Source organism: Diplotaxodon limnothrissa, linkage group LG13, assembly GCF_057381915.1.
Source record: "Diplotaxodon limnothrissa isolate DT_005_m linkage group LG13, D_limnothrissa_male_GT1.1, whole genome shotgun sequence".
NCBI classification, from domain to species: Eukaryota; Metazoa; Chordata; class Actinopteri; order Cichliformes; family Cichlidae; genus Diplotaxodon; species Diplotaxodon limnothrissa.
The window spans coordinates 311,695-334,175 of record NC_140608.1 but is presented as its reverse complement, the minus strand read 5'-3'; the positions used below and the strand labels follow the sequence as shown (position 1 = coordinate 334,175).

At 41.9% G+C, this 22,481-nt stretch overlaps 2 protein-coding genes across 3 annotated transcripts in view; one reads left to right on the top strand and one right to left on the bottom strand.

Moving 5' to 3' along the window:
• nrg3a (neuregulin 3a) overlaps positions 1-22,481 on the top strand; it is a 340,830-nt gene that overhangs the window by 154,049 nt on the left and 164,300 nt on the right. The gene's annotated exons all lie outside the window — the stretch shown is intronic.
• On the bottom strand, positions 14,074-21,386 carry LOC146619637 (uncharacterized). Of its 2 annotated transcripts, none has more exons than XR_014906669.1 (2): positions 21,036-21,386; positions 14,074-14,165 (listed from the first exon to the last, which is right to left on the bottom strand). XR_014906669.1 is itself a non-coding variant. In XM_085369586.1 (2 exons), exon 1 carries the CDS (start codon positions 15,893-15,895, stop codon positions 14,918-14,920), a length of 978 nt encoding a protein of 325 aa, XP_085225712.1. In that variant the 5' UTR covers positions 15,896-15,945; the 3' UTR covers positions 14,074-14,165; positions 14,415-14,917. The 2 variants fall into 2 exon arrangements, 1 of the variants encoding a protein (XP_085225712.1); XM_085369586.1 differs by lacking the exon at positions 21,036-21,386 and adding an exon at positions 14,415-15,945.

Sequence of the window (22,481 nt, the reverse complement as noted above, 5' to 3'; positions counted from 1 at the left end):
CCATAGTTCTTATTAAGAGGTGTACCTTACAGTTGTCCATCCATCCATCTTTTTCCACTTATCCCGGGCTGGGTCGCGGGGGCCGCAGCCTGAGCAGGGAAGCCCAGAGCTCCTCTCCCTGGCCACCACCTCCAGCTTATCCGGGAAACACCAAGACATTCCCAGGCCAGCCGAGAGATATAATCTCTACAGTGTGTCCTGGATCTGCCCCTGGCCACCACCCAGCACACATTGCACCCGACCCCCACGGTGCCCCACGGTGCAGGGTGGGCCCATTTCCCTTTTCAGGCTATGCCCTCCAGGGCGGGGACCCAGTAACCCTATCCCAGGCAGGGTGAACTGTTCCCTTGATCTTGCACTCATAGGGGTCTTCTGAATCACTCTTTGTCTGGTCTCTCACCCAGGATCAATTTGCAATGGGAGCCCCCAGACAACATAGCCCCTGGGATTCCTGCAACACACAAACCCCTACACCGCGATAAGGTAGTGATTCGCGGAGGCGAGACCCCAGAGTAGTACCACATGAAAACTACTTACCTATATTATAGCTTCCAAACACCACAATAAAAATAAGTGCACTTTAAGGACTCGTTGCTTTAGCAGTGTCCTCAGTGCTAAAAGTTTCAGCGTCCCTTCGAGCTCGTTGCAGTACGGTTTTATTTCGATGCCCGATGTTGCTCTCTTTGCTTTGAAAAAGAAAAAAAATCATTTTTTGAACTAATCAGCTTGCGATGGAGCTCAAGTGCACTTTGTGTGTGAATGTGAAAAGCCCTAAGACTGTCTGTACAAAGGGTCCTGCTGAAAAGAGCTTATACTGAGTTGGATAAACACAGAAATGTAGTCCCGGGGAAGGCAAGCTCTTCTCCAAAAATTTCAACATTAGGGTGTATGTGTGTGCATGCTACAGGGAAAATAAGGGGAAGCAGGCATGTGTCAGACATGGTCTATGGTCCATTAGTGTGACATACTGTTGCTTTTCAGAGCTCCGTTATTGGGGAATTCTGTCATGGAGCCAAACTGGAACTCCCAATGGACACAATTAAAGACACACATCCACAAACATGTACCCACACACGCATACAGACACCAAACCCCTCTGCCAATAAAGGTTATCACAACACTAACATTGTCTAATGATTAGGATATGATGGCTAATGAGCTGTAGCAGCCTCCTTGTGGGGCTACACCAGCTTTTCAAAGTAGACGTCTATCAATCTGTATAAGGGGAATTGAAGAATACAGTGCATAGCATGCATTATTCACATTATGTTATTTGATCGTTTTACTAGTCTATTTCTGCCTGGTAGCTACATCTTTTATCTATTAACAGTGTCTTAACCTTTCCTGAAAATATATGGATTAGATGTCGTATGTGTCCAATATGTCAGCAAGGAAAAAATGATTTTAACAAATCAATTCAGATGCATGTTGTGAACAGGATTTGAACCTTTACCCTGGTGTGTAGGAGGACTTCAATGTCATGACTGAGCTATATGCTTCTACACATACGTGCATGAGTGTATGTGTATATTATAATGTGTGGGCATGTGTGAGCATGGGTGTATCTAGGTGAAACACACAGGAGGGTGTATGCATTACTGACAAGCTGCTTATCTTCTATGCTGTCCGATCTGCTCAGACTCTTGTAGCTAAAGTTTAGTGATGTCCCATTAGACTTTTATTTGGACTGTACTGTGTTGTGTAATAGACTCACAGCGCAGTGTCTCTCTTATGCTCACTCTTTTTCAAGCTAGTATATATTCTGTCTGTCATATCATACAAAGTTGGACCTTTATTTTCCACCTTCTTTGGCCACTAAAAGGCTCCATTCATAGAGTGGGATAATTGAATTGCTGGTTGTTGTTGTTTCATTGCTGACAAAAAAAGTGCATTTACGGAATTTAGGGCACTTTAACCCTTTTAATTGTCCTGCTCTGTAAAAGTCTTTGCATGATGTCATGTAATGGGGATGTTTAGAAGTGATGTGCTGTGTTTGTTAAGGTCTTGGGAAACTATGGCAAACACATATTCTGACAGGCACAGTCGGATTTCTGTCACCAACCTGCTGTGATCAGTAGAAAATTTTAAATCAATAGTCAACTGTTTAAAATTAGGCCGGCAGTAGAAGTAATGGGAAAAGTTGTTTGAATAGACAGTTTCATTGAGTAGCTGGGGCCCTTGTTTAACACACAGGTCTATGCATGGAAAATACTAAAGGGTAAAACCTATCAGTTGCATTAATAAATTAAATAAGGCTTCACAGCAAACTAGAAACTCTTGCCCCCTCATCACACATTGATTTTTTTTCTCCCTCACTGTGGAACAGCCAACTAAGCTTTTTAAAAGTTAAGGTGTAATTGTTGCATTTAGGACAGAGCGAAATCGATCAGCGTTACCGAGGCAAAAAAGCCACTCCATATTGCCCGTAATGTCAGACAGTAGGCACATGTAATGAGGGCCATTTGGCCATCGTCTCATCTTTCCTAATGGTTGTAGTCATATCTATTTCCAAAGGAAGCTCATCTCTTTCTCTTTTGCCTTTTGATCCCTTGAGCAAGTGCATTTAATCCATGCTTTGGTCTATTTGGGTCAGAATGATTGGGATTGATAACAGGCATGTCCTGTGTACAGCATGCGTTTGTGTCACTGTGACGCACAAAAGTCTCCCAGAGGTAGAACAAAGAGTACTAAAAGGCAGAAGATTGCTACGACTACTGATTTCACTCATGCCAGTAATTTTAGCCCGGACAGGAGTTTGGCAAATCCTCACCTTGTGTTGCGATTGGAAGCAGATTAATTGGAAAAATGACCGGAGGAAATAAGGTCCAGGAAGAGACGCAGAATAAATGGAGGAAGAGGGAAAGCATGAGTGGAAAATAAATGAAAAAAGGAGATGATGATGGATATGTGGTGAGCAGGAAAAAAAGAAACAGATTCATATATAAGATGTTTCCGTTCTGAATGGATATTGTGTTTGAAATCAATATAACAAAGTTTGCAAGATTTCTTCCATTCTTAATTTGCAGATGTGTGACAACACTTCCTTGTTTTCTGTTTCTACTTCATTTATTCTCCCTTTACTCCTTCCACTGATGTCAGCCTAATTTATGAAGAAGCAGCAGTTCATCAGACAAGATGCATCGCTGGCTGGCAAGACTTCACTCCCAACTCTTAGACTCCGTGTGTAAGGATGTGTGTGTTGTACCCCCTGCAGAGGACCACACTCAATAATGCATAGCTGCAGGCCTAACTAGAGCAAGCTCAGGCTCCCAGTCCTGTTCAGGCACATCCTCCATTTTGTCCCTAAAACAAAAGTGCATAGCTTGTGTCAGATTTTGCTTCCACTTCTTCCACTTGCTTATATAGACATTTATAATGCAAGGACCCTAATTACAAAGCAACATGACATGTATTAAACATGACCTTAATTACATCGAGACACAAAGAAGACTCAGGAAACAAGGGTCATAACATCACATTAAGTTACGTATAATTGTAAAGCAAAACACAGAGCATCTCCGGCTCTCCTTCACTAAACGAAACAGTGCATTATGAAAGGATTTCAGCCTGTCAGCTTGTGTTTTAGATCGCAAATATTAACTGTATCTTCACAGTAACCCAAGCAGATCCTCTGCCGGGTCATTTCAGGTAGCGTGAAGCTATAAGTAAACCGGGAAGCATAAACATAGCATTTAATTTAAGTTGTGATGTTTTTGGGGTTTTTTAAGCAGACAAGCAAAAACACCCTCAGCAATTCATATTTTAAACTTTTACATTTACCTGTAACTGGTGCATTCCCCATCCATCCATTTTCCACTGCATATCTGGGTCATTTTGCAGCAGATCAAGCAAAACTGACATTCTTCTCCTGCAGCTCTTCCTCGGGGATCCGAGGCGTTCGCGGGGCACGTGGGGAGTGTAGTCCTCCTGGCTTGTTCTGATCCTGACTCAGGGTTTTCTTTTAGCTGGAAATATCAAAAATACTTTGGTAGAAAGAAAAATATACTCCCAATGAAAGCAAATGGTCAATTTTAAACAAACGAAACAAAATCAAAGATGGTTAAAAATAACCAAATGCAAATACTAAATGAGTACATGTGCGGAGCAACACACACGTGATTTTTTTTTTTTTTTGTCATGTGGCCTTTTGTTTGCTTGTGTTTCACTCTTATGTGGTGAGCAGCAGAATCATAAGGCACAGGTTATGTAGAATAGAAATATAATTAGCTCTAGCATTACATTAACTTTCTTTTTCCTATAACTTCCAGCATTGTTTTTGTGTTTATAGATTACCCTTGATTGATAGATCACTATTCAAAAATAAATTTCCACTGGGAAAATTATTTGTGCAGAAAGTGCTCTGGTTTGTCACCACAAGACACACACAGATAAATATGCTTTGGTAGCTGGGGTCAAAGACTAAATTCCTCACTTTTTTCAATGTCGATGTTGTATGCTCCCCGTGGCCCTGCAGCAGTGTGAAAAATGCGATTAACAGTCTTGGTGGGCAGCGTCTGTTTCCGACCTCTAATCTCACCTTCTCTCATCTGTATTCTTTGGCACTCGTCTCACCTACTGTCCTCCGCAGAAAGACGAGTATTAGGATCTAACTAGAGACGAATAACATACAGCAGGAAAAGAAGAAAGCGTGCATTATAGAACAGGCAATACATCTTTATTGCTCAAATGTATAAATATTCAAAATTGTGTTACATCTCAGTTATGACATCATTTCAAAGTGGTCAGCATGTTCTCATATCTCCATCTCGTCCTCTGTTCTTGCAGGAATATGGTTACAAAGAAATCACCAGAATTTAACACTGTTTGTAGTAACTAGCACTACAGAAAACAATGTTTTGATGAGTGTAATGATACACAGCTGTATGAGTTCAATAGATTTTTTTAAGATGGCTGCATGAATGGCTGTGGAAAAGCAAAAATACTAAGAGTCCTCAGTCTCTGCCTGCTAAAGTAAAATCAAGGAGAAGCAAAAGCAAATGAAAGAAACATAGGTCTTACATTACAAACATATATAGAGTTGAGAAATCTATACGTTTATGAGAGCATCAGAGATAATATCACTTTCTTATGCAGATGATACACAGTTGTAGTTGCAGTCTTACAATCTAACCTCTGTTAACAAACTAAGCTTCATTGATGACATTAACTGAATGATGTCCAGAAACATTTTAGAACTGACAGAGACGACACAGAAATATGTGTTGTTTGTTCAAAAGGTCAAAGATTGACAGTTTGAGTTTTTTTTTTTTTTAATTCATGATTCCTGTCTCTGAAATACAGGTAACGAATCAGAAACCTTTGGGTTTTTTGGATGGGGATCTCAGTTTTGAAAAACGTTTTATGGGTACCAGAAGTGCTTCTGTCAGAAAAGTTGGGAAATTCATATCTTAAATTGACTTTAGCAGGTTAAACAACTGTGATGCTCTATTTGCAGGATTATCCAAATCAACAGTAAGATGACTTCAGCTCATTCAGAATGGAGCAGCCAGTCTTACAGGTTTAATGAAGAATTACCTTTAAAATCCTTCCTTTGGTTTATAAAGCGCTCATTTGTACATCTCTGACTTGAGTTTATCACACAGCTACACCTCTCAGGTCATGGATCTGAGTTTCTTGCGTGCGCTTTAAGTTAATGTGGCCTTGTTCTTTGAAACAAGCTGCCTGCAGACCTGAGATCAGTTACATTTGTGCATACATTAAAAACACACACACATGTATGCACACACATAATTGTGTGTAAGTTTATGTGTTTGTGTGAATGCAAATGTGTATGTTACCTTGTATTTTCCTTTAAGACTGTAAACCTACTTAGAGTTTCATGGTTTTATCTTTGGTGTTAAGGACATTGAGTTCAAGTATAATCAAATATCTTAAATAAACTTACCATTACCATTAGTGGAAATTTCATTAAATAGAAGGATTTTGCTTTCTCAGTTAGATGTATGTGGACAGTAATCGCCGGCCAGATTACATTTAGAGGCAACATTTAATTTTAAATAAATGAAGGCACATATATCTGAGCTGTTCTGGAGTCAGTAGGTGACTGAGAGAACTGGTGGACATACTCTGCATAGTACTCCACTGTGACAACAAAAGCACTGGTTGGTTGGGGAAAATTGTGTTTTTCATTTAGTCTAAACATGTAGGTGAGTGATAAATTATTCCCTTTTACCCCTGGGCCAAGCAGGCCATCTTTCCTACCAGCAATGAAATTGTAACAGGAAGTTGTTGACCTATTGTGTGTGTGCGTGTGTGTGTGTGTGCGCGTGTGTCCTGTGGTGATAGTAGGAGATTGGAACTAACCAAGGTTGATAGGCAGAAGCCAGATAATAGTCTGTGTCATGCATACAAATTGACAAAAATACACCCACATGCACATGTACACAGAAACACAGGGAGAGAGGCAGCTGAGAGTGATGCCTCTGATTGAAGTCCAGAAGAGGAAGGTGAGGGGCAGTAGGTTTCCCCTGCTAGCTGCAAAAACTTTTTAAGCTTAACCACTTAAAGGATTTACTTTGTTAAAACTGTGGGGTAACAACAAAGCTCCCCCTGTGCATTCCTAAAATTTAAATTGCTTTGAGAAAACAAAGATCTGCTTCTCTGTAGCAACCACCCGTTCATTTCCCTCATTCACCCCTTTGCCTGTCTTTAAATTAATGCATTTGACAGGCGATTAATTTGGCACAAATATGCAAACAGATTTGCTCACCTACACAAGCAAATAAACAACTCAGCCATGGCTGTTATCAAAAATATTACATGGTGTACTTCGCCAGTTTTCCTCATTTCACTTCACTTCCCTTTTATTTCCCAGCATTGTGCTGACAGAGACCAAAAAACATATTCTAATGTTTAAATATTGAGTAAATGTGGATACACCAAGGGATGCGATTTAAAGTACATCGATTACAAAATTAAATTGGAGGGCAAATTTTGTGTGGCTAAAAATAACTGAAATAAATTTGGAGTATCGTGAGTCAGATGGAAACGTTCCAAAGCACAGGTAAATGGAGGCTGAATTAGAAAGATAGGAAGGTAATGCCATACTGGAAAAAGACAGCCAACAAGAAAAGGGAGGACGACACATTCAGACACTGAATAGGGTGAGTGAAAAGAAGCACTGAATCACTATAGAAAGTGTTACTTATGAGATTCTAGATTGCAGAACTGCAGCACAGCCAGTATACTCAAACAGTGGGGGAGGACAAACAGGGCTAGGAAGCAGATGAATACGAAGGAAAATGAATTAGTGATTGAATGAGGGAGGAGTTTGGTAAATAAGATGCTTAATGAGGGGTTGAGGGAGGGAGTGATTGGCAAATAAGGTAGAGAATGACTAATTCCATGTCCACTTCATTAGCTGGCATCATGTAAACATCCAAATTGTAATTGGAAGCTGGAATAAGATGAAATGAGAATATGAGCAGAGACAGTGATAGTTATGGAGACGCAAAAATAAACCAGCAGTCAACAGTTTACCGTAGAGGAGAGCTGAGTAAGATGAGCCAGTTTTTACTTAAGTTGGCCCAAGGCTAAGGGAATATCACAGAGAAATGAAGCTAACACATACAACAGAAATCAAAAGGAAACATATAGGCTCCCCTATAAGTAATTCTTTGAGTCAGTTTGGAGTAACAATTTGTGATATGTGAGAAAACATTTACACTCTGCTGTGTTAACCAAATGTTTAAATATTTCTGGAAATGCAAGCATTAATAATTAAATCCTGAATCCTGCTTCTCTTGATGATCATAAAATAAATATTACAAGTAAAACTTTTAATTTCTGCATTTCAAAAGGATGAAGATGCTTTGCCAAGAAACACAATGAAGTATTAAAGCAAGACAAAACATGACAATGTCTGTGAAGGTTCTCAGTCATCCAGGTCATCGTAGTCTAAGGAGCTTGCAAAGAAAAGCGTCTGAACTTCTTTAAGTTGCTTGAAGACGTTTCACCTCTCATCCGAGAAGCTTCTTCTGTTCTAAGGTCAAATTTGCAAGCTCCTTTGAAAACATGACAATCTATTTTTTCAACATCATTACACACTGATAAAGATAACATAAAAGACAGCATAAACAAAATGCAATACGTATATGTGTAACTGCATAGATGGGAAATTTGACTTTAAAGGTCAACAAGCTCATAACTATTGAAACATAGTATGTAGGAAACAAATGTGGTTGAAAACTATATGACAAAAAACCTTTTATGGTTTCCCAGAGGTGTACAGCTATGTGTTGATCCACTCTCTTCTGTGGATATAAGCTTTTAGAAACTTCTTCAAACAAACCAGAGCTGTAGCATTGAAAGATAATAGAAGATACAATAGAATAACTGCACCTGAAATGCATTTCATTAAAAATAGGTGGAGAAATTTTTAGACACAACATTCAGAGCAAACAAAGTTGATGGAAAAAGCTGCACAGGAGGAGAGTGCAGCTCCACAAAAGCTTTCATTGACATTTGTTCAATTATAAATCTATATCAACAAGGGTTTTGGTCGCTTGTGCATTGATACATGCATGCTAGTTTGGATTTATATTGACTGGAAACAGCAAGTAGCAGCTGTAGTAGCAAGCATAATCGTATGGATACAAACTAGAGTGAAAAATTGCTTAGTGTAAACAGATGCAGGATTGTGAAATGTGATTTGTTTTGATGACCATCACAGAGAGGTTTGAAAACATTTTCATTTACTGTCCTCTCAGCTGAAGGTTAGCTTTCACTTACCAACGCTGAGAATTCACAAATCCATTAATCCCGTCATTCATACATCCAGCTAGAAACAGAAATGAAATTAGTAGATATTAGATATACTATAGATGCAGTAAGAAAGTATTATACTCCTCATGATTGAAAACATGTGCTTTACAATAGAAAACAGCTTTTATACATCATGTAAACGCAGCAACACATCGGCTTATTTTTAATTCGAGGGATAGTTTGCCTGTTTTGACCGAAGAATAAATTTAGTTGCAATTATTTGAAAAAAAAAAATAAAAAATACAACCATTTAATTTGGGAAAATACATTTTATGGAAATGATTGTCACTGCTATGGCACTTTAATCTATATGAAAAGGTGTTATTTGTGCATTTAAATATTACTGGGAGGGAAAGGGATACTACAAATGACAATTAAAAAAAGAAAAATACAGATCATATCTTTGGAAAACAAAGAACAAGAAAAGTTTGTATGAATGAGCAGTAAAGTGAAGAGAGGATATAAACTTGGTACACCGCAGTGATAAAGTGACTTATAAAAGATGACAAGAAGAAAATATGCTCTTGAATTTCTGAGCATGCCGGGAGAGAAAAGGATGAGGATAGATATCTTTACGGATGACTTGATAGTTACCAAATAAAAGAATTGATGTATATTTTAAGCAAGGAAAGACAGATGAGCAAACATAAACAGAAATTTGTGGAGGCAAGGCTAGATAAAGATAACAGAGTGGACAAATAAATCCTAATTTGCACAGAGCCTGAAATAAGCAGCAGACATGGGATTTGTAGAAAAGAAAGATGGGCAAATAAAAATGAAGGGATACAAATAAATGAAAACAACTAGAGAAAGACAAACCAGCATAAAGACCTTTAATTTTGTAAAGGAAAAATATGTTCTGTTGATCTAATTGATAATAATCTTGCATTTGGGCAATTTTCTATGGAGATTGTTTTCTGATGCAACCCTGCTTCGAGTGTGGTGATAAATGTGGTGAGTTACAGCGACATTATTTTCACTTTTTTCTGGTGTGCATCATTGTGGCACATTGCTCCACACTTGCTAATAAGGGGGGGGGGGGAAAGTAATTACTGAGATAATAAATTTAACCACCTAAGACCTAGAAGACATTAAAACGCAAACAACCTGCACGAAATGTTTGAGGCAAGAGGAAAGAATTACACAAGGAAGAATTAAGCAAAAAAGGAAATAAATAAAAAACACTACCAATACCAAAATTACCTTTTGATATCATTAAGGTAACAGCAGAGCTGGAGGCCAAATTACCTTTAAATGAAAGTTGCATTCACTGTCCTAGAATGAAGACCTACCACACAGCGGAGCTAAATAGTGAATGTTTAAAAATTGTTGTGCTCTGAGATACTGATGCCTCCTTAATCCTCATGTGCTCAGCTATGATGTATATATGTGTTTTAATACTGACTGCATCATGCTGAGAATGCATAGCTTCCCCATGTAAATCATCATCATTTATTCGCTGCTTGACAGTAGAATGCAAAGTTGTAGTGCAATTTAAAAACTCCTAAATCCTGCTCTGGGTGTTTGGCCTTAACAGAAAGGAGCAGTAGAATAAGTATCCATGAGTGCTGGTATTTCTTTCACTTTCTGTGGGTTTTGTCCATGTGACATGTCCATTAGAATACACTATGTTTGCTCCTCTCATTCTATACTGTGGACACACTAGAGGCTATATTGATCCACCGTTAAGTGGTTTTAAGCTGCTAGATGTTGAATTTTTGACAGTTATCTCTTTCTTTAACATTGTTCAGGTTTTAATTGTTATTCATCCAAGCAGGGCGGGGCAATATGGCCAAAAATATTTATCACAATATATATTTGAAAATTTGCGATAACGACATAACTGACAATATAATTGACGAGAGACAAAAGAATTTACAACTCCACAACTTTATTAGTGCAAACCCCCATCAGTTTATGTTAATTTAAGCAAGCAGCTGCTTTTACAGGGAGTACTTGTTGGTTTCTGCTTTTTGCCACGATGGCCCACTTGCATGTTCTAGAAAATTGTGCTTAGGTGTGTATCTGACGGGCGAAAACCAAATCAGTTCCACACCACAGAAGTTCCACCATTTTCACAAACCAATTCTGGTTCATCTGTTTCATTCAACGATCTGCTTTCGCCCCTGCTCATTCTCTGTCACTGCCATGCTTTTTCCACACCGTGAGTATGACCGTATGAAAACAAAGGCACTGCTCATGCATGTTTTACCCATATTCTATGGCGACATTTCATTTTCTTATCATTGCCTAACATTGTACCGGTATTACTGTGAAAGATATAATATGGCCCAGCCCTAAATCCATGGAACTAACATTTTTTTAGCCATTCTGTTGTCCTTGGATTAATATCCTGTTGTATGACCCAATTAGGACAGACCTGGACTCCAAATCATTATCCCTCCACCGCCATGGTTGACTATTGGCATTTGATGATATGCTGTCTTTGGTTTTCACCAAACATGGCGCTGTGCACAGCCAAACATCTGCGCATCTCTTGCTCCATAAATCTTATGGTTCAAACCTAAGCTGGAAACCTAAGCTGTGCTTAAGAGGGGTTTTCTCCTGGCAGCATTTCCAAACAAGCAATACTTGTTCAGGGTGTTTTTTTTTTAATTGTAATGTTAAGAACTTTCTACCTGAGGCTGAGGTGTGGGGAATTCTCTAAAATGTCCACTCCTGGGAAGATTGTGCCATTGTGTTAATGTAACCCCTGGTCAGCTTCTCTTTCCAGCGCTGTGTGAATAAAACTCTCTGGACTCGAAGTGGGTAGAGCTCAGGCGTGATTTATTCCCCTGCAATAACATGGGACATGAATAACCATGGGTTTCAGCAACAGGATTCCGCCCAAACACAGCGAAAGCTTCATTGCTACTAACTATAGGCTTATGATCGTATAGTGGAACTCTTAGTTTTCCCAAATAAATAAAAACAAATATTGATTGAAAAATAAAATGGCAACAATACTTATCACGGAAAATAAAATAGAAACATTAATGCGTTGTGGTTTAGATAACAAAAGAAAAATTAATTCACTTAAATGCACATTCATGTAAATATAAATAAACCAAAGCCAAAATTCCCTTTTACGTACAATAGTAAATGGAACAATGCTGCCATCTACTGGGCAAACTTAATAAGCAATATGTCTTAACACTTACACCCCCGGAGAGCAGTCATTTCGGGGTAGTACCTTAGACCCCCGCGGAGTCATCATTTTGCGTTTCTACCTTTAAAAGCCGGAGAGCAGTCAAATGCTGGAAGTGGAAGCTAAATTGGCTAGTCATTCATATGTATATTGGGTCGTTACCTAGGAATTCTGGAGGGAGGGGATTGGGGGAGAAATCAACACACATGAGTCTAGGTCCTTTGTTGCTGACATTTATTGATAAAAACAGTAGTTTCATTTCATGTTATTTCCTTTTTCATTTCAAGCAAGGAAGTGGATGTAGTTAGTAAGTAAGATATTTCAGACATTATTCTGACACAGAGGAGGAGATACTGGAATTATAATTAGTATCTATGCATGCATTTGTGATTTTGTTTGACCTTCCCATTGCTCACAATTTGAATTTGTTCACACTGCAGATGAGTGTCTCAGTCCCCAAACAAGCTCTCTTTTTCGGTGGAGAAGCAGTCTCCTCATCCGCAGTGAGTGTGGAGAAATCAACACACATGAGTCTAGGTCCTTTGTTGCTGACATTTATTGATAAAAACAGTAGTTTCATTTCATGTTATTTCCTTTTTCATTTCAAGCAAGGAAGTGGATGTAGTTAGTAAGTAAGATATTTCAGACATTATTCTGACACAGAGGAGGAGATACTGGAATTATAATTAGTATCTATGCATGCATTTGTGATTTTGTTTGACCTTCCCATTGCTCACAATTTGAATTTGTTCACACTGCAGATGAGTGTCTCAGTCCCCAAACAAGCTCTCTTTTTCGGTGGAGAAGCAGTCTCATGTGTGTTGAGTTCTCCCTAAGATGGCATACTGAAACACTCCAAGTGTTTGCAAGTAAACCTGACAAGTTTGGGATCAAGTTTTGGGTGGCTTGCAACCTAAAATCCAAGTACATTTGCAATGTCTTCCCATATCTTGCTGGTACTATTGTACCAGTGCTCTGAATGGTGCCACAATGGACCACTGATCAACGACGGGGGTGTGACCACATAACAATGCAACCCGTCACCCCGTCGTTCAGTGGTCGTTGATCAGTGGTGCCACAATGGACCACAGAACGACGGGGTGACGGGTTTCCTGCAGTATATTGCAAGTAAACCTGACAAGTTTGGGATCAAGTTTTGGGTGGCTTGCAACCTAAAATCCAAGTACATTTGCAATGTCTTCCCATATCTTGCTGGTACTATTGTACCAGTGCTCTGAATGGTGCCACAATGGACCACTGATCAACGACCACTGAACGACGGGGTGATGGGTTGCAGTGTTGCACTCACTTTTTATTATTATTAGTACATATGTGTACAAATGGTTGGTTTTTTGTACTGTAAGCAATGGGAAGGTCAAACAAAATCACAAATGCATGCATAGATACTAATTATAATTCCAGTATCTCCTCCTCTGTGTCAGAATAATGTCTGAAATATCTTACTTACTAACTACATCCACTTCCTTGCTTGAAATGAAAAAGGAAATAACATGAAATGAAACTACTGTTTTTATCAATAAATGTCAGCAACAAAGGACCTAGACTCATGTGTGTTGATTTCTCCACACTCACTGCGGATGAGGAGACTGCTTCTCCACCGAAAAAGAGAGCTTGTTTGGGGACTGAGACACTCATCTGCAGTGTGAACAAATTCAAATTGTGAGCAATGGGAAGGTCAAACAAAATCACAAATGCATGCATAGATACTAATTATAATTCCAGTATCTCCTCCTCTGTGTCAGAATAATGTCTGAAATATCTTACTTACTAACTACATCCACTTCCTTGCTTGAAATGAAAAAGGAAATAACATGAAATGAAACTACTGTTTTTATCAATAAATGTCAGCAACAAAGGACCTAGACTCATGTGTGTTGATTTCTCCCCCAATCCCCTCCCTCCAGAATTCCTAGGTAACGACCCAATATACATATGAATGACTAGCCAATTTAGCTTCCACTTCCAGCATTTGACTGCTCTCCGGCTTTTAAAGGTAGAAACGCAAAATGATGACTCCGCGGGGGTCTCAGGTAGAAGCCTTCTTGACTTGACTGCTCTCCGGCTTTTAAAGGTAGAACGGTAGAAGCTGGGAATTCCAGTGTTAAACAGAATTAGCCTGCAGCTCAACCATATACATGTTTCAAAGTACACATACCTGCAATAACATGGGACATGAATAACCATGGGTTTCAGCAACAGGATTCCGCCCAAACTATTGAGAGAAGTTTCAAAATTATTAGACACGACAGCCTCCTCTAGCTGTTAGCCGCTAGCTCCACGTGTCCATTTTTCTTACCGTCTAATCTATTAACTGCAAAACACGGTCATAAACCTGAAATCTACTCAAATACTACCGTATGGGCAGTTCATGCAGTTAGTGCACTGTCATATTAGCTTCAATGAGGATTTTCAAATATGTTTTAAACTCATGCTCTGTGAGAGCGGACGGAGAGGAACTTACCACAGCGAAAGCTTCATTGCTACTAACGATAGGCTTAGGGGGTAGCCCGTTTACCAGTAGCAGACTTCCGCTGCGGATTTTCAAAATAAAAGTTCCAAAATAAACCCATGGTTGCGATCCCAAGTTTAACAGGAATTTAACAACAACAAAACCATATCCATTCTTTTACATCGTTACATACACCCCCCTTAAATTCTGTTAAACTCCAAACCAGTTCAAGGGAGTATCAAGGGCCAGAAACAAAAGAACTATGAACAGCAGGTGCTTCGGGGTAAAATCGATACACTAATATTAATCATTGTCGATACAGAATCGTTTTATATAAAAGTGTCGAGACATTGGGTGGTACCAAGCCCAATACCTTCAACAGACTAGAGAAGATGCCATCTACACCTCCTTAACATCACATATAAGAGCACCCGAAATAATACTCCAAATCACATCCTGGACCACACAAAAAAATAAGTCGAAAGATACATGAAACCAAGTCAATTCCCTCAGAGCTAAAACATACTAGTCAGAAATGCAAAAACTGACCCTGAAACAGAAGAAGTTTCCTCAACTTTCTGCGCTGCCATCTCACAAATCAGTCTCTTGGGAGGCCTAACACTTCTCCCATACCTAGTGATAGCTAGCCCATCCATGCCCGCCTGAATAGTCTGAGGCTGTGTGCAAATAGCAAGATCTAAGTCAACATCAGCCATGGGAACCACAGGAGCCACGGCAACAGGTTCAGAGCCTTGACGGAGAGCAGCATCACTGATCACGGGAGCAGGCAAGGGGAATTCACTAATGGAGTTTTCAAACACTTCAGCATTAACTTCAGGGGGTGGGTCCTCCGCTGCGATAGAGCCACTGCTGGGGTCCACAACGCAGAGAGAATGGTGTCCCACGTCGAGGGAACCTTCAACTTCCACCGGCTCATTAGCGAGACCCTGTATCTCTGGCGTTTTCAGCAGCCAGTCCAGTGTCCTGTCATGATGATCCATCTGTGTTGACCTCACAGACCCTTGGTCATCTCCACTGTTCGGGTTCCCTCCGTCCAAGTCAGCACGGGAGGCCAGACTCCCTTCCACACCTAAGCCCAGGAAGTTAACAGGGAGAAGGAGGTTCCTGTGTACAACTCTTTCCTTGCCTGTGTGGCTCTCTCTTATCCTGTACACATTGATCCCAGACCTAACTGACACAACATCATAAGGCGTGGGATCCCACTTGTCGGCTAACTTTCTTTTTCCCCTTTCACCACGATTGGCCAACAACACTCTATCACCTACAGCCAGAGGTGAGCCTTTGACTTTGCGGTTGTAGAGTCTGGCATGGCGCGCTTGCTCGTGAAAAGCGTGGTTCTGGGCAATCTGTGAGGCATCAAACAGGTCTTTCCGCAACCGTGAGACAAACTCATGGTGGCTGATCACATCATCATTTTGCAGCACATGTTGGAACATCATGTCAACAGGGAGGCGTGGGACTCGCCCAAACATGACATAAAAGGGGGCCAAACCAGTCGTCTCATGCACTGTGCAATTGTAGCAGAACGTGAGGGTGCGTAACATCTGAGGCCACCTAGCCTTGGCTGTAGAAGGGAGAGTCCTCAGCATATTCCCAAGTGTCCTGTTGAACCGTTCAGTGACCCCATTGCCCATAGGATGATATGGCGTAGTATGCGATTTCTGCACACCTGCCATCTCTAAGAGGTCCTTCAACAGTCTGCTCTCAAAGTTTGATCCCTGATCCGAATGAATCCTCTTGGGAAAGCCATAAACACAAAAGAAATCATCCCACAACCTGCGTGCGACATGTTTTGCAGACTGGTTTTGGCAGGGGAAGGCATGTGCCATCTTGGAGAAATGATCGGTTACGACCAGGACATCCACTTTCTTATTATCGCTGAGCTCAGCAGTCCAAAAGTCTATGCACACTAGCTCCATCGGCTCTGACGTCTGGATGTTCTCTAGTGGTGCACAGGCATGAGGTTCAGGTGTTTTTCCAACCACACATCTCTCACACTGTCGAACATGGTTGGTTATGTCTCTCTCCATCCCGACCCAGAAAAACCTCTCACGGGCGAGGGAAAGTGTTCGTGCCTGGCCCTGATGGCCTGCATTATCATGAAGGCTGAGGAGGACTTGAACCTTCAGGCTATCAGGAACAACAAACTGAAAAATCTTTCTACTCAAGCGGTGATGCCTTATCACCCTGTACAGGATGCCGTTCTGTACTTTAAGCTTCTTCCACTGCCTGAGAAGTCCACCAACACCACCTGGTTCTGAAGCTGCTTCTCGCCTCGTAGCCTTCCTTTTTCTTCGCACATAGAAAAGGACTCTGTTTATTGCCTGATCTTGTTGCTGAAGGCTCGAGAGCTGGCTTTGGGGAAGAGGAACGACCGGGTCCACCTCAGGGAGCTGTGATAAAGGTGGGTTGACATTGGTCAAACCATGGTCACACTGCGCACTCAGCACAGCTGACACCTCATCAGCATCGATCGAACCCCTCTCGCTCTGAAGGTCGCACTCAGAAACAGAGTCTGGTGAGTCTGGCTCTGTGTCTTGAACAATGTGGCAGTTGTTAGTCAGCCGAAAAGCATCCTGCACAGTACCTCTCACAACCCCGTTGACCTCATCTAGCAGGGCAACATAAGGTTCTTTCAGCAAACGATGACCAATACATGACTCGACAAATGGTTCACGGCTCAAAGCATCAGCAACTGTATTTCTAACCCCTGGCACATACTTTAGATCAAAATCATATGCCGCGAGCTTCGCCACCCATCTCTGCTCACAAGCATCTAAACGTGGCTTTGTCAAGATGTAGGACAAGGGGTTATTGTCTGTCCAAGCAGTGAAGTGCCTTCCTTTCAGCCAGTGGCTGAGCTTGTCACACACGGCCCATTTAAGCGCCAAGAACTCTAGTCTGTGCGCTGGGTAGTTCATCTGAGACCGTGACAATGTCTTGCTGGCAAAGGCAACAGGTCGAGCCACTGTCTCGCCAGGAGAAACCTGTGAGAGTACTGCCCCGATGCCATCAAAGGAGGCATCAACCGCCAGGATGAAAGGCTCACTAAAGTTGGGATGAGCCAGGGTGACAACATTAACTAGTTCCATCTTGAGCGTTTGAAATGATGTGCGACATGCTGATGTCCAGTCACTTGGTGTCAGAGATGGTTTGGCAGAGGGTTGCTTCCTGAGCTTCTTTCCTTTCCTCCCATGGGGAATTGCCTGTCGTCCCGAAAGTAACCTAAACAAGGGCTTGGCCTTCGCAGAACAATCAGGGATGAAATGTTGGTAATAGAGGATCATTCCTAAGAAGGACCGGATCTTCTTCTGGGAGGGAGTCACACCATCGCTCTCCATAAGCTGTTCTTCCCTGATGTTGGTAATGGTGTTAACCTTGTCCGGATCAGTTCTCACACCATCCGCACAAATGACATGTCCAAGAAATCTAACTGACCTCTTAAGAAGATGGCATTTCTTAGGGGCCAGCTTAAGGTTGTGACTCCTCAACCGAGAGAAGACCATCTCAAGACGCTGAAGGGCAGTTGCCTCGTCAGGCGCAAACACCATCAAGTCGTCCAAGTAACAAAGCAAGCTGCTGAAATTCTCGTCACCAAAAATCGACATCATCATTCTCATGAATGTCGCCGGACTGTTCGACAGGCCCTGAGGCATCCGGTTGTACTCATGGAGACCAAAGGGCGAGGAGAATGCTGTGTATTTCTTGTGAGGCTCGTAGAGAGGCACATTGTAAAATCCAGAGGTCAAATCCATTGTTGAAAAGAGAACATTTCCACTGAGAGCAGCCAGGGCGTCGGCTTGGTGTGGCAGCGGGTGCGCGTCTTTAACAGTCTTTGCATTGAGCCATCTGAAATCAGTGCAAATGCGCAGGCTGCCATCCTTCTTCCACACCAAGACCAGCGGCGATGCATACTCACTGTTCGACTTCCGGATTATGTCCCTTTCTTCCATCTCATTCAGAGCAGTTCTTAGCTTCTCATACTGACTCGGCGGTACTCTGCGATAAGGCAAACGAAAAGGCTTCTCATCCACAAGGTGTATTTTGTGGACAAAATCGGTAGCTTCTCCACAGTCCATTTTATCCTTAGAAAAGATAGACTCATACTTTTCCACAAGCTGCAGGAGCTGATCTTTCCATCTGTCAGACACCTCACAACTGTCTAAGTCCAAGTCTTGTAGTCCTAGTCTGTGCAAGAGTTCCTTCCTTTGTTCAACAGACCTTATGGGAACAGAACCCTGTTCAAAAGAGTGGCTGTTAGACATGATCTTTTCAGGGGGAGACAGCTCTTCAACTGCGACACAGGGGTAGACATCAGCGATTTTACAGTTCTTCCTCAGAATCACACGCTTGTTGCTGGGGTTAATCACCTTGAGAGGAACCCATTTGTCACCCCACAATGATGAGACGGAGCGGCCAACCAGGATGTCTCTGGGTCTACACCGTGACTGTGTAGGCTCAACAATAACAGTGCAGCCTGCTGATAGAGGTGAAGAGGGAGGTAATTTACCCCACACAAGGTGTTCCTGAAGGGGTTCCAGCGTAACACGCTGTCTCAACTTCACTGTGCCAATCTTATCAGGCACCGCCCCTCCTCGCCAACGCTCAACATTGGAAAGCATGGATAAAAACTGTCTACAGTCATCATTGGTGACATCACCTGAAATAGATACAAGCCTCCAATACTCATCCGTATTCTTCATTACATGAATCAACGACTTAATAGCGTTACTGCCAATAATAATGTCGTCACTTTGGCCTGGAATAACCAGCGTGGGGATGAGCAGCTTGAAACCATAAAGAGTCACTTCCAAATCACAAACTGCTTTAGGTTGGAACTGGTGGCCCCCAGCACCAACAACAACAATGTCATTAGCTGGTTCGAGCTTCAGATCAGGGCAGGACTGTAAAAGCCGCGTAGCAGTAGCCTCACTAATAGAGCACGACATAGAGCCACTGTCGATCATGGCTCTCAGTGAAACTCCGCCCACAGTCCCCACAGTCGTATAAAACAAACTGTCAGATTTCTTAATTCTTAATTCTTCCAAATTCTTCATTTGGAAGACAACTGTCGTACCAGGTGGCGAAGTGGAGCACAGAGATTCATACATGGATCCCAGGTCATCGCTGTCGCAAGTGGGAGAGTCACTCAGATGATCCACACTTTCCTCCCTCAAATGTGGATCAACTAGTTTTCCGACCGTCGAGGAGCAGAAGACGACAAGGATCCAGGACAGGCACGCCTGGTGTGGTCAGGTGAGTGGCACAGAAAACAGAGTTTGTGATCTCGGCAGTGCATGAAAGCTGTGTGCGACATATCATGACAGACGGAGCAGGGCTTATCATGTAGGCCCTCAATCCTGGAACGTCTGGAGTTAGGCCGTGTGGTCAAACCAGGCTGAAAGGATCTTTGCAGAAGAACCTTCTCAAGCATGCCTATGAGCCGCTCCAAAGCAGCTGAATCTGTCGACTGTGGCTGAATGTGCTTCTCTGTTGGCTGGACAGGCAACGCTGTTGATATCTGCTGCGCATTCACTGCAACTCTCTCGGCCGTCGTGCTGCTTGAGTTCAACGTTCCTCCAGAGTGGGACTCACACAGGATTTCCTGGACCTCATTGGCTGTCCATTTATCAATTGTCTTTGATCTCAAGATCATGGCAAGCTCAGGGGAGGGACAGTTTTTGATGAACATTCGGGTGACCTCAGTGCTGGGGCTACCCAATGCCTGTCCTCGTTCCTTCAGGCGCTCAACAGCACGGTGCAGCCTAAGCCAGTAATCGAATGCACTTTCGCCTTTCTCTGGGAGAGTGGTGTAGAAGTCTGCCAGTGGAAGAGGTGAGCACTGAGCAGAGTCAAAGTGTCTCCTCAGGATTCCAAAAATAGCCTCAGGATCACGTGTGACATCTACGACACTGTTTCTAATGCCAACCTGGACCACATCCTTAGCCTTGCCTCTCAAATGAACAAGAATCTCCTCAGCCTGTTCTTCGGGTCTCAGACTCCCCAGCTTTATAAAGGCTCTCATCAGATCCTCCCACTCTCTCACAGAAATGAGATCAGAACCATCCCCTCTGAAGCATGGTGGGTCCTTAAGCTTCCTGTGGGACACAAATTGCACCGGCGCAGCATCAACAGCAGATGTAGATGACACAGCATGGAAAGGTGTGGCCGTAGGTGCAGGTAAGGGGGTACTAGCAGACGGGCTGAGCTGGGTTAAGATACTCTGCGCTACTCTCTGACCAACCAGTTGGATCACATCCCCCATCTGACTCACAATCTCCGTGGCAATAGTATCTGGGTTAGGAGAAGGTGAACTGTTGTTCTGAGACGTGTGTGACACATGGCTAGGGGGAGGGACAACAACCCCTTCACTGGACTGGGGCCCTGGGATCCCCTGACTATCCCCCCTAACAAAACCACGCCCACTAACAGGAGTGTCATAACGCAAACGCAAAGGGGAACATAACAACCCCCTACCCCTACCAACAACATTAGGAGTACTCGATCCCTCCTCTGTGATGTCCATCACAACAACTAGAATAAAACAAAAATGCTATATATGCTCCTTTTTAAAAAAAAATGTGTCAGAAAGAACAACAATGAATCACAAACGTGCAGCGCTGAAACTGGCCCACGTTGCTGAGAGGAGTCCACCGTCCAAACACTCGATTGACGGCTCACGGCACCAATGTAACCCCTGGTCAGCTTCTCTTTCCAGCGCTGTGTGAATAAAACTCTCTGGACTCGAAGTGGGTAGAGCTCAGGCGTGATTTATTCCCCTGCAATAACATGGGACATGAATAACCATGGGTTTCAGCAACAGGATTCCGCCCAAACACAGCGAAAGCTTCATTGCTACTAACTATAGGCTTATGATCGTATAGTGGAACTCTTAGTTTTCCCAAATAAATAAAAACAAATATTGATTGAAAAATAAAATGGCAACAATACTTATCACGGAAAATAAAATAGAAACATTAATGCGTTGTGGTTTAGATAACAAAAGAAAAATTAATTCACTTAAATGCACATTCATGTAAATATAAATAAACCAAAGCCAAAATTCCCTTTTACGTACAATAGTAAATGGAACAATGCTGCCATCTACTGGGCAAACTTAATAAGCAATATGTCTTAAACAGAATTAGCCTGCAGCTCAACCATATACATGTTTCAAAGTACACATACCTGCAATAACATGGGACATGAATAACCATGGGTTTCAGCAACAGGATTCCGCCCAAACTATTGAGAGAAGTTTCAAAATTATTAGACACGACAGCCTCCTCTAGCTGTTAGCCGCTAGCTCCACGTGTCCATTTTTCTTACCGTCTAATCTATTAACTGCAAAACACGGTCATAAACCTGAAATCTACTCAAATACTACCGTATGGGCAGTTCATGCAGTTAGTGCACTGTCATATTAGCTTCAATGAGGATTTTCAAATATGTTTTAAACTCATGCTCTGTGAGAGCGGACGGAGAGGAACTTACCACAGCGAAAGCTTCATTGCTACTAACGATAGGCTTAGGGGGTAGCCCGTTTACCAGTAGCAGACTTCCGCTGCGGATTTTCAAAATAAAAGTTCCAAAATAAACCCATGGTTGCGATCCCAAGTTTAACAGGAATTTAACAACAACAAAACCATATCCATTCTTTTACATCGTTACATTAACACACACCTGAAGCTCTCGACGAGCAAACCGCCAAACATCTGCTGTTACAGAGGCCACGACACTTGCCGATTATAAATCGAGTGCATTTAAATAGCAGTACCTGGTTGCTACTTACCCTCTTCACCTTTCACATGACCTACGTTTTATAGTGGGTTTATCAGAAATGTGTTTATTGGAAATAACAGTTAAAAAGTGAGCAAGCTTTCACCACAGTAATGTAATTGAGGATGAACTGTTGTGTTTAGGGATCTTTTGCATTTCTTTGTAGGTTGTTTTGTAAAAAGACACAAAATAAATCCTGATTTCTCTCTGGGAATATTGTATCGTTATTTTTTTCCAGGATTACAGTTAATTTCTGTTATAGACATTTATATTAGAGTA

Bases quoted from the DNA above. Each gene is read 5' to 3' on its own strand.
- LOC146619637 (XM_085369586.1), bottom strand. From the start codon at position 15,895: ATGTTTGGGCGAGTCCCACGCCTCCCTGTTGACATGATGTTCCAACAT.